Source organism: Artemia sp. Qi Xiang Cuo, chromosome 17 (assembly GCF_049724085.1).
Source record: "Artemia sp. Qi Xiang Cuo chromosome 17, ASM4972408v1, whole genome shotgun sequence".
In the NCBI taxonomy this organism is placed as follows: domain Eukaryota; kingdom Metazoa; phylum Arthropoda; class Branchiopoda; order Anostraca; family Artemiidae; genus Artemia; species Artemia sp. Qi Xiang Cuo.
Genome location: NC_142810.1, coordinates 23,946,281 through 23,959,366, shown reverse-complemented (window position 1 = coordinate 23,959,366; position 13,086 = coordinate 23,946,281). Strand labels below are relative to the sequence as shown.

At 34.7% G+C, this 13,086-nt stretch overlaps 1 protein-coding gene across 2 annotated transcripts in view; it reads right to left on the bottom strand.

Annotated features, from left to right (window-relative positions):
- Positions 1 to 5,018: 5,018 nt before the first annotated feature.
- Positions 5,019 to 13,086, bottom strand: part of LOC148942026 (uncharacterized) — a 36,883-nt gene continuing 28,815 nt past the window's right edge. For both annotated transcript variants that reach the window (XM_089103514.1, XM_089103513.1), the window contains exons 2-3: positions 12,702 to 12,976; positions 5,019 to 8,325 (exon numbers count right to left, since the gene is read on the bottom strand). In XM_089103514.1, the coding sequence (XP_088959640.1) occupies positions 7,090 to 8,325; positions 12,702 to 12,938 (1,473 nt within the window). In that variant the 5' untranslated portion in view covers positions 12,939 to 12,976 and the 3' untranslated portion in view covers positions 5,019 to 7,089. The remainder of the gene's footprint in view (positions 8,326 to 12,701; positions 12,977 to 13,086) is intronic.

Sequence of the window (13,086 nt, the reverse complement as noted above, 5' to 3'; positions counted from 1 at the left end):
ATTTCTCATCCGAAAGGTAATCGATTATATATTTTTGTCTAAATTCTGCCCTGTTTTGCCACATAGGTGGTGGATCCAGATTAATTTTAATTACAAAGAGCACTAGATGTAGCAATTTCCTTTAAAATAAGCCATTAAACAGCTCTCTGATTTTCCAGTGCCCAGCTAGCTGAAGAGAAAAAAAGGGGAAAAAAATATGCCGTCAATACAGAATATTGTAGTTCAAGCCACTTTTCTTGTTTTCAATAGCCAATAAATTGTGTTTGTTATTCAAGGCAAGAGACTGAAAGTTTCCTATATAGGAGTTTTGGACAAAAGGTTTACAACTGTTTCTAGTAAAAATACAGCTTTCGTGTAATTTGTGTTCAGTGCAATGGTTTTTGTCAAAACAAAAGCTAGAAAAAGAATGGGTTTTCAGTTGCTTTTAGTTATTAAAGAATGTTTTTCTGGGGAAGGAATATTTTGTCAAAGCTTTTTGCATCAAAATCCCTGTTTGAGGGATTTAATATTTTGATGTATAAGTTTGAGGAAAGCAATGAATTACGTGACGTTGAAGAAGGGAGTATTTGAGGTCTTGGATGAAATCTTTGATATTTCCTAAACTTACACCTAGAGTAACAATGAACCTTTCTGTAATTGTGGTTTCAGTCTGATTTTTTTTTACTCTAGGTTTCGAACATAATAGATAAAAATTGAATGTCTAATAAAGAATAATAATTAAGTATATACACCTCATGGATTAAATGGGCTTATAAAACGAAGTTGAAACTTAAAACGAACAAAATTATCACTCCTCCACTTGTGCCGTCATAAAGTTGACTAGCGCTTTACTGAAAGCCAAAAGAAAATGGAATAAAGATTATTCTCTCACTATTCGAACAAAAAAACAGCGTCTTAGTGGGTATCACCTATGATCAAATATTGTCCCTGAGCCTATGTAGCATATTTATCTGGTAAATTCATAAGTGGTATACTAAAAGCTTGGAACAAAACTGCAGAGTTAAATTTTCCGTTTGTTGCTAGGTTTTCTTTTAAGTTCACATAACACTCAGGGCCGGATTTAAAGAAAGTGCCCCATGCATTCGTGAAGACGAGCAGCTACTGCTGCACATGAAAAGAGTCAAGACATCAGCTACTATCGAGAAAAAGGACAAAGGTGTTGAATCTGATTCTGACTAAACATTGATTTATCATGATTTTTTATTATCAATATAACCTTAATCTGAGTCTGAGGCAACTAATGGAGTTTTTCACATTGGTGTGATAAGCAGTGTGCCCTTATAACCCAAATTACCAAAAATAACCATATAAAATTAATATTTATTTAATTTGACCACCTTATCCGCTAACCTATTGACGCAACCAATTAAGCCCTCTGATTGGTCATGCACCGCAGAAAACAGAATTGAAATCTACTTCTCTTACTTAATCTATTTTGCTTTACTGCATGTTACTACAAGAATGTGAAAAATGCCTAAGTATTGTTTTACATTTTACCTTTTCTGTATTACTCAAAGTACATTTTAAGCAATTTTCTATCCTTAAATCCCATATTTTCAATCACCTTTTTCAGACATTTTTATTAACTCTAACACAATTCAATATAAAAAAAAGTCAAAACAAAAATAATGTTGGCAAAAGCGACCGGTTGGATGTCATTCATTCCAATCCTTTGTACTAATTCAAATAAAAACAAGGGTGCTGCAAAAAAAAGTAATAGAGAAGGATAAATTAGTTTCAAAGAAAAACAGATAAATAAAATATATTCATATGGTCCAGAATCTGAGATCTGGCACTGGAATCTATAAATCATAACCGAACTTAACTAGTCGATAAATACATAGCATTTTTAAAAATGAAGATATAAAAAGAAGATTATTTTGGTACAAGTAAAAGGTCTTGAGTTGCAAAATAAGTCGTCCTTAAGAGAGTTTATTAAAAGTCAGCATAACCAGGCTTGTGACTTCGAAATAAGTCAGAAAATGGGGAAACCTTTAGGGATTTTGGTATTGAAAAGGGGGATTTCTAGGGATTTTCCACCGACCTTCTAATGATTTGAAAAAAATGGAAGGGGAAACACTGACCCCAATAAAACCTCAAAGAGGAAATTTTCTTTTCTGAATACCTAGTAATATACATGACATGTGCCAACAGTAAAATGAGTCAGGAATTTTAGAAGTGATAATTCAAAAATGAGAAAACACTTTAGCCAAAAGCATAAGAGCTTGAGTATACATTTTCGAATGGAAAATTTATTTTTATTTACTTTTAAGTGAGAAGTTCTTTAAATTGGCTAAACTTTGATCAATCTGAGAACCATTAGCTAGGACTAGAGCTAGCCTTGAGGACGGCTTAGTAGAGGTCTTTGCTTAAATATCTTCTTTGTTTTACGTTTTGTTCACCGGCTGAAAAATATCTAGGTCTAGTTAGGGCTTCTACTTCATTTGCGTTCTAGTTAAATTTTTTTATCATTTATAGCCTGTTTTGGGGGTTAAGTTATCGTAACACGGTAAGATATAGGATAAATAAAAAAATTTGAAAGTATAAAATTAGGGGCAACTGTAGGAGGTTGACCTATGATGGAAGTTCAGAGATACCAGAGTACGACTAAGGATTAGGTGTGATTGCTTCTCATGGACTAGGTCTAGTACCGAAATCCATAGCACATGATGCTAATTCACCCCTTGCGATCGAATTGCGCCTACCAGGCATACATTAGCATGTTTTCCCGTCTGGATTTTTTCTTGTCTGTTTTTTTTTAATTTCAATAGCATAAAATCAAACTCCAAGTCAGAACAAAGAAAATTTAAGAAGGACTGAACTCCTGAAATAAGCAAGCAAATGATGTGCTTTAACCTTTATCTTACCGTGTTATGATAACCCCAAGCCTCCAAAAACAAGAAAAAGAAGAAATAGAAACGTTTATCCTATAGGATTTTCTGCACCATATATTCTACCTATAGTTTGACCATAGGTAGTATATTCCGAAATCCCTTCTTTTCTTCATTAATTTACATGTCTTACTTTCCCTTTGGCACCATAATTTTACATAGGGGTAATTGCCTACGAAGGGAGGGAATTAGTTGTACACCATAGACTATGTTCAGCTTTCTTTGATATCTATGGATACAATACATACTCACAACATGAATCTACCCGAGGATGACGTCATCCTCTCTGTTTTCAGTTCAAAGTCTGTTTTGACAATTTTCCAGAAAATCCCCGACAAATCCTTTTCTCAAATAATCAACTCAGCCTAATCATGTGCGTCCAGTCTTGCTTCTAATCCCTTTCAGGCTACTTGGACTAGCTTTTGTACTATTTAGATTAACTTACCCTGCGTTTTGGATTCCGTCGGAAGATATCACCACGTCAAGGCGTGATCATAGTTCACATCTCGTAGATCATAGTTGTGGTAGTCAGATACAAGTAAATTCCAAATAAATTCCGCTTATACTTACAAAATTAGTTAAAGCTCTCTATTGCTGCTATTGACTTGCAATATAATTTCATAGAGTCCAGCCACTTCGTATGGAAGGGATGGACGTAGAAACTTCAGAAGGAGCGCATCTGATTGGGTATTGAATTTCCTAGTGTCATTTTTTAATAGTAAAAATAATTAGATTGCAACCAACCCCCTCCCATACCCATTTTTACTGACCGGCACCTCTGCAACGGCCTGAGGTAAGCGATACAAATTTTGAGACAGCTATTTTGCTAAAAATAATCGAAAAGCTCATTAAATTTGCGTTGAGACATGACATGCTCCATACGGCCCCTTGGGTAAAAATATGAAATATTGCAAATTTTCATCAGTGTAAACATAAGTTTTATAATGGAAGGGGGGGATTGGTTGATTTTGAGTGCATGATTGACTCAAAACTTCCTGGGATTGGTCTCTAGGTCAAAATGGTCAAGCTTCCGTTGTGGCAGGATACCCAGAAATACACCAAACAAACTTGCTTTCCCCAAACAGAATGAAACTTACAGTTCGAAGCTCTTGGGCAAGAAAAGCTTCATTTACAAGAAATACTATAGGGCACTCCTTAGCCCCCTCCCTCCAAAGGAAAAATTATTGAGAATTCTAGAAATTGAAATAACTAGTATAATTTTATTAAATCTTTCCAGCAATTTTGATTAGCAAGGTGATTTTCTTTTCCTCTTACTGCAAGTTTAACGTAAAAAAAAAAAAAACACTATTGAAAATATGTTTTTTTTTTTAAATAGAGGGTTTGGGAGTCAGAGGAAGAGAGGGACATCTCTTATTTGCAGGGACTGGTTAACCTCGTTATATTTGTTTTTGGCTGATTTTATGTTAAATAAAAACCACGCGGCTCAAAATTCAGGTGGTTTTCCGTGAACCTTAATCGAAACTCGCCTTCAGAAGGTATAAGGCTCTGTAGCCCTACACTAAGTCGTGGTGCTTTCTGCTTGTTTTAAGTTTGACTTGATTATGCATTTTATTTTCCGAAGTTTTATTCATTCGTCGACATTGATCAGTTTGTTTAGGAATATTACTTGACTTTGTTTCTACTGGACTCAGGTCTTATAAAGCTCTTTACTTTCAATAATAATTTATTTTTCGATAAACGGTTTTAAAATAGACAGTTTAATTAAGCCACGTGAGATCTCGACGTGGCTTTTTAACAGGTATTGAACCAAAGGTTAGAATAAAACCTTAGTGGCCCCAAAAAGTTATACAAAATTCAAAATAAACAATAAAAAACTAAAATATCGTTTATCTAACACTACAGTTTTGCATGGAATGCATTACAAAATAGAATGGCTGAACAGTCGCTGATATACCTAATATATTAATGGTTACAGTACAATACAATATCTTATAAATATAATAGGCTCTAAGCATGGGCGCCCATAAGCGGGGGCAGGGGGGGGGCGCCCCCCCCTGGCTGAATGATGCTGCCGTATTTTTATATTTTTGTTCTTTGATTTCTATTATATAACCTAGAATTAAAAGGGCCAATTAGACCAGTTTGGCCCCCCCCCTCCCCTGGAATTCAGCTTATGGACACCCATGGCTCTAAATAATTTTATACTTCGAAATAAATTCAGAGCCATCTATATTTCCTGTAAGTTGTTCTTTGAGCTATGTCTAGTTTAATGAGCCACAGGGACAATAAGGCGAAGTGATTAGCTATCGTTGTCGTAATTTTGAATTAATACATTAATAGGAAACATTCCCATAGAATATAAAGGGTATACCATTTAAGGGGCAATGGCATAGGGGAAAATCCTGTCTTACTTTTTAAAAAAGCAGCTGTCTTAAGAGGCACAGCAAAATTACAGGCAGTGGCATGGAGACTATCCTGTCCCTTTACTCTAAGTGTCTCTGAAATGGTTTTTCTGACCTAACCCTGAGAATTCTAAAAGAAAGCAAAAAGGAAATACATCAAGAAAAGAAAGCAAACAGATTCTGGTACTGAAGAAGAAAGAAATATTAGATCAAAGGTTAGAAAAAATAATCTCTATTCAGAGGTATTCAGACACACATTTTAGTAATTTGTTTAAGCTTCATAACTTGAAGCAGAAGTTCAAACTAAAACTTCACAAAAGCAAAGCAATTTATACGAAAACCCTTAAATACAGATGATAATCTTGCCAAACACTGAATAGAATTTGGTCAGATTAATGTATCCTTGTCTCTGATACTAATTCATTCTTTGCACTTGACCAATTAGTTATTCTTTTAAATTCATCCTGTTTAAATTGATTCATTTGTGACATCTCATACACTTAAGCAACGTTTATATAGAAGTCTAGCAAGACTCCTAACCCAAGCCTGATGGACATTAAAATGATAATGGGTAAGCCATTACTATTTAAATATGGTGTTCACCTACATGTCAAACTTAGACACTCATGCTATCTATTTTTATGCATGGAAGTCTAGCTGGACGTGACCTGTTTTTCAGAATTTAACCGGCATAGGGTGTTTTTTTCTTTTTTTTTCACAGCTGAAAAAAGTTTGGAAGAATAGGAAAACAAGTCTGCCAACCAAAATTAGAATATTTGAAGTTACGGTGATGACAGGGGTCAAATATGGTTCTGAAGTTTGGGTACTCCAAAAAACGGAGGAAGATTTCTATTTGTTTTCCAGAGAAATTGCCTACGGATTGTTTTGGATACCCGGCTGAGTGGCAGTATTTCAAACAGTGGGCTGTAAGAAAAGTGTCATTCAATCCCACTTTCTATGGCTATAATGAGGTAAAAGATGAGATGGTAGGGCAAGTTCTAAGGATGAAGGATAACAGATTGCCAAAAAAGGTCCTTTTCGGTCAACCGTCTAGGGCTAAACCGAAAGCAGGTCGTCCGCGGTCGGGGCCGGAGGATGTCGTAAAGAAAGATTTAAAGGAAATAAAAAAAATCTGATAGGGTGTAAAGTGGGAGGCTTTGAATAGATTAGGATGTAAGAGGAGCCTAAATAGACATGTTGGCTTCAGGCAACTTGGTGCTGCGATGAGTTGTTAGAAGTAGTAGTAATTAGAAAAAAATGATTAACCTCGATTGCAGGTATATATAGTCAGGTATTTATTCTTCAATAAAGTTATATGACACAGCACATAAATAATTAATATAAAGATTTAATATTAAAATATTGCGTGACTGAAGAATAAATTCCTGAAAATTCATAACTGCAGATTAGACTGAGAGTCAGGTTATTGACACATGCTGTTGTAGTCAAGAATAGATTCCAATTAAATGGCAGTCATGATTAAACTAAAAAGATTAAAAATCGGACTTAGTAAACTCTGACGTTTAATAAGCCACAAATGAGTCTGATATTCATTGGTTTTGGAGGAGGGATGTATCGGAAAATTTTTGTACATCTCTTTGTACATTTTTTTGTTTCTCTTGCCCCAAGAACTTACGACTTGGTTTAAAAGTAATCGAGAGGAAAAACTTTTTGGTCCGTTCCTGGACCCTTCATCTGTCCGGTAAATTATCTTCTACTAATTATGTTCAATAATTAGACTGGCTAAGAAATTATCTGACTCCATTTCTACTATAATGTCAGTACTAATAAAATGTGACTTTTTTTTAACACCATAAAAACAAGAATTCTTTTATTTAACCATTAGGATTTGGATCACTAGTTGCACCTAACCTGACAGATATCTCACCAGATGGCTCCACAACCACAGATATTTGATTTGGCAGGTTCTCAGGAGCAGATTTTAAAATTTCTATACTTTCCTGCGTTTTTAAACAGCTGTTTGTCTCAATCCCCTCAGAAACCACTGTTATAACATTACTTTCTTCTCCAGATAGTATGACTTCCATAGCAGCTTCCCAGGTTTCAATAGGTGTTGTTCTTAAACCAAAATTAGTATACAACATAGGAAGACCCACACATTCACTGATTTTCTGCATAAACGTTTTTAATGGAGCCTTCCCTATCGAGGATGTACTATACCACGGGCTATTTTCAGGGCTATCGGCTTCTGAATTGGGCATCAAAAACAATCTAGTTTGGTAGCCTTTTTTAGGGACAGTGTCTTTAGGTCTATTCTCAAGAAACTTTTTCATTGAGGTATATGGGCAAAGCGGGTTATCAGATTTAAAAAGATGGAATCGACTCCCTCTGAACTGAAACCACTCAGCCCCCGCCTCATCAATACCTTCTACAAGATCATCAACAATTAAAGTATAAAGTTCCATAACTTGAACATCTTTTACCAAAAGAATGGTTTCAAAAATCACTTTATTCAACAGGCCCTCTGGGGATGTTGTCTGTAACACACCTGACTGATAGATCTGTATCATATCTTCGACTGTAACAGGGACATGTGATAAAGGATCAGATTTGAGAAACAATGACACTTCAATAGCAGCACGAAGGGCGTTATTCGCTAACTCAAACTCAGGATCTAATTTAATATCAAGTTCATGGGTTGGACCAACACCATCTCTCAGAAACACCCGTCTCAAAGAGCCAACCACACTTTGAATAGAGCGTTTGGTAAAGTTGCATCCGGTTAACCAGTTACAGTAATAACCACCAAGTATTTCGGCTAATTCTGGCTTACTATAGGTGAACACATCAGTGTGTTTCCCAATCTTTTCTAAGTAGGAACGAAAATCTTCCATTGCAGCAAGTTCAGTGGCTTCTGTATGGCGAGAGCCACACCGAAGAGATATTGGCTTAGCAGTTCGATGACCACGAGGACGGCCCCTGCCACGACGTGGCTCTAGTTCAGGTACATAGTCTTCATCTTTCTCATCCCCTTCAGTATCACCAAACATCTCAATTAGTTCTTCAGTAGTTCGAACTGGGCCTACCTGAGATTCACCATCCTTCTCAATCTAAAAAAAATTATTATGGTAATAGACTGACGCAAGCTCCAGGAAAAAAAAAAAATCAAAACCATTAACCAGAACCAACTCTAACACACAATCACATCTGACCAAACAGCATTTTCATATTTTCAATATAATTTTTCTTTTTCATTTTACACAATATAACATGCAGTTTCATTCAGATTATAAAGAAAATAAACAGACTCTGCAGGGAAAAATAGCACTGCAAAGATTCTTTCAGAGCCGTTGAAAAGCGAATTATGCACAAAAATTGCATGAATAAATTTTCTTAATTTATAATAGACATTTGCAACTAGTTTCAGGATAATTTGACATCCATACAGTCAGGAAATAAGACCCATTCGACTGTATTAAACAATGACTTCCAGAATCAACTCAGAACTGAACACTCAATTCAATCCGAAATTCATCTAGAGCTGGTGGTAATGGTGTTGGGATTGGCTCATGGAATATGTTTTCCACCACCCAATTCCATTGCAAAAATTCTCGATCACACCCTAATATTGGCGTCAATTCACGAAAATATATAGGGAGCAAAATGTATTAGTTAAAACTCTGAAGGAAGGGGTGGCAAATTTGTCGTTTTTCTCAATAAAAATACCAAAAAAAGTACTTTCATAATTTGGAGGGGGGGGGGGGGGCAAGGGGTGAAAAATTCTATAGGGGAAAATGCCCTACCTTGCCCCCTTCCAAATGACGCCTCTGTGCCCTAATTATTTTGAACTTATTAACAGACAACGTTCATATGTTAAGGGGCTGCTGTACTAGTTGACAGAGAATAAACAAAAGACAACTGAACAGGTTTATTTAGTTTCATAGATGTAAAGAAAATGATTTCATACAGGGGTTTGCATTTCTCAGGTACCTTACAGAGAAGGGTCGTATTATGAGGTCCTTCGCTTCATCAAAATCCTGAGGGGGGGGAGGAGGTAAAGTTCGAGCCAATTTTCCTAAATCAAGTGAAAATGAAAGTGAAAACTGAAAAATTAGCCATACAGTACCAAAAAGGTAAGATATCATAAAGATAACTGACCCGTTTCTGTGGATGCTTGAATTATGCAGGCTTACATTAGTTTTGACAAGATTTTAGAAGATCTAAGTTTCAGCTGAGAGGGGAGCAAACTGGGGTCTGGGAGGGGAAGTTGCTGCTCGGCCCCATAGCAGATTACAACCCTGATTTTAGCAGGCAAAAAGGTATTTAAGGGTTTACACATTTTATTAACAAAAGTTACTTAATTATTTTTTTACTTACAATTAACCTTCAATAACTTAACATACATAAAAATATATAATAGGAAATTAACTTAGTGAGTTTTTAATTACAAAAAGTGGATAAATATTATCCAAGGAATATGTTAGATGTATAATCCAGACATTATTAAATACTATGTTTGAACGAATAAATAATACAAGTTTTTTAATGACATTTGAATGATTTAGTAACTTAACACACGGTACTAATAACCAAGATTCATGGTTAACTTGCATTATAGTATTTGTGACTGAGCGCTCCACGCTCTCTCGTCTAGCTGAAAGTGGTTGAGTGAGTAAAGAATGATATAAACAAAATTTGTCACAAATTTAATTTTCTAATATGGAAACCTAGATAATGACGGAAAAAAAAAAAACGATTTTTGCAGCGTTTGACAGCTTATTACCTCTCATTTCGAGATGAACCCTAATTTGACTGAGTTACAACAGTCTTTAAGTCTACTAATGGAACATTTACACAAATGGCAACCTTGGATGCAACTAGATATGTCTGCTAAATTTGAACAAACCTCACACTTGGGTCTATGAGGTTTACTAAGGATACTACCATCAGTGAAGCTGTTACAACATGCTTTTTAATTGCAATTAATAACAAAATTAAGTATTTGAAAATTACCAAATAGAGATGATTGAATTTCAGGAATACTTCAAATGGATCTACTTCTAGCATTGAGGCTATGTAGTGTGAATTCCAAATGAATAAAAGGTATCTCGAATTAACCCAGACGAAAGTAACAGAAGCTGCACTTTTAAGCAACAATTTTTAATGTTTTAAATTTGGCTCTTATAACCTATCCAAGGGGGGATTTCCCAAGCTATCTTTGAAGTCTTGGAAAGACACAAAACAAGATGGATGACACCAAGTAATAAGTTTACCGTTTCTTATGTTATATTATTATTATAAATTAGAAAGAAAAATAGTGTTAGAATTCAGCCTTGAAGGACACCATAATCAGCTTCTGTGAGGGAAGGAAAAAATGGACCAACAGAGATAATTTTACTAAAAATGGAGAAACTACACAAACAAAATACGCAATAACTTTAAGAAAAAAATAATTAAGGTTAAAGAATCGATTATTTTATGACCATCCAGGAATAAGGCAACAGGAATCAAGAGTCTAGTGCTGAATTTAGATAATTGAAAAGGATTAAACATACATGCTTCACTGAATGCTTTGCATTCAGTGCAATGCTTTGCAAACTGAAAATTCTGAATAAGTACCAATTCCAATGTCAGAAAAAATAGAGTAAATAACTATTGAATATTTAGCGCACCCTCAACAATTGTACCACCAACCGATTGACTTGAAGAGATATGAGACTGGTAAGAAGGTACAAGGATAGTATTAATCAGCTACCAAATTTGTAAGCGACTTAGCCCCCCCAGGACACAAAAATACAGATATTCCTGCAAAGTTTGAGCAGCTGAAACTAAGCAGCACTTACTGAAGGCATACAAACTTACAAATTTAAATCGGGATTTATTCAATAAATTCCATAAATTTATTGGAACAATTACATGCTATTTTCAAATAATGTATAAGCCCAAATATGTTTGTGTAGATGCTATGATTAAAAAGCTAGTTTTCATTCTCATGTGTCTAATTATTTCCAAACTATTGAGGGGGGGACCCCCCCCTCCTCTATCTGATTTTACAGATATTTAGATTCCAACCTCACCATTTAAGTTCACAGATGATACCTAGCCAAATCACAAAAATCATTTTCAACAGAATTATCTATATCTTCATTTTTTGTATTAAATAGCCAAGAACAATAATATTTAGCAAGATGACAGTCTCCATGGGTAAGTCCATTCAAATTTCGCTTTGGAGTGCTTTCTTGGCAAAAAAGACTATCTTGTGTTACTTTCAAACATTTAAATGCATATATTTCTTTTCAGTCTTATCCTATTTTCCTTCTTTCTTTTTAATTCTATTTTATGTTTTTTCTTTGATGTCCAGCTAGCAAAAATCTTTTTTTGTTATTTTCAAACACTTAATTGCAAAAGCTTTCTTCTAGAATCTGCATATTCCTCAAGTTATAAGGCAAAACAAGAGCCCCATCCTTGGCAAAAAGAAATTGCGCCCAGGAAAAAAAAAGTTCTTCATATGACATGTCAGGTTTTTGGCATGTTTTCTCTGCAAAAAGTTCAAGACGCCTTTTAAATAAGTTCTCAGAAAACAAAACAAAGAAACTCTACATAGAGGTTAATTTCAGGCTTTTGAAATATTATAAACTGAGCTTAATACATATTTTTTGTTCCTGAAATATTATTTGAATCAGCCCCTCTCCCAGATCAAAACAGCTGTTCAATCTAAAAAAAAATTCCAGGTCAAGAAAATAAGTTGCCAATAGTGGTGTTAAATATGGTGGTTGGTGTATGAGAGAAGAGTGGAATGTTGACTACATGCACACCAGACCCCTAGGTGGAAATCTAAGAATTATTAATACGACTAGGGGTCAAACACACACAATAGGTTGATTCTTAGTCATAGATTATAAATTTTTTTCTGGTGAGGAGAGGTTCATTTGGACCAGGCATAAGGTTTTTTTTCTAGAGTTTAAGGAAAGAAATACGACAATCTGATACTTCCTAATGTGTAATTTTATTTCTAACAGTAACAAAAATTTATCAATAAATTCAATTAACCAATGAATCAATTAACGATCAATTGATCAATTAACTGTTATTCATAGAGGACTAAGCATTATAATTGGTTCAGTTGGAGCAGGGATCCTAAAGACCAATACTAGAAGAGGAATATCCCCTCCCCTATGTCTTGATATTATTTCTAATTGAATTTATATTTAAGTAAATTATTGTATTCTTATTCTTTGGAATTGATTGTTAAGCAGGTTTAAATCTGTTTGAAATAGTTTGAATTCATATAGCCAAATGTAACCAGAAAAATCATTTCAGTATAAGTAAGAATTAAAAATTAGCTTAGTTATCATTCCTAGCAAGAACTAAGGATAAGAACTAAAAATACTTATAAACTTATACTGAAACTTAGACAACTTAGAAACTTAGAAACTTATACAAGCAAAGCTTAGAAGAAAGAACCTATTGATTAAAATGAACTAACTGATAGTAAACCAGGCGCATCAGTGCTACAGCTATTCTCATCAGACATCTGCCCAAAAGTTTGTATGATTGTCTTTCTTTTCCTTTTTGGCTTATCCAGCTCTTCAGGAAATCTTCCCTCTCTTCTCAAAAGCTTTATGAAGTCCCACAACAGTTCTAAATCTGTTTGGGACTCTGCATCTACCTTTTGGATTTCATTACCAATCTGAACTTGTGGTGTTCCTATATAAATTTCCATTGTATAATCCAGGTATTTCTTCAGTACATTTGAAATATCTAAAATAGAAAAGTACTGACTGAAAAAAAAACAACAACAAAGAAATCATGTATATTGGAGCTATTATGACATTAGTCATTAGACAATTAATCAGAATTGACAGTCACAT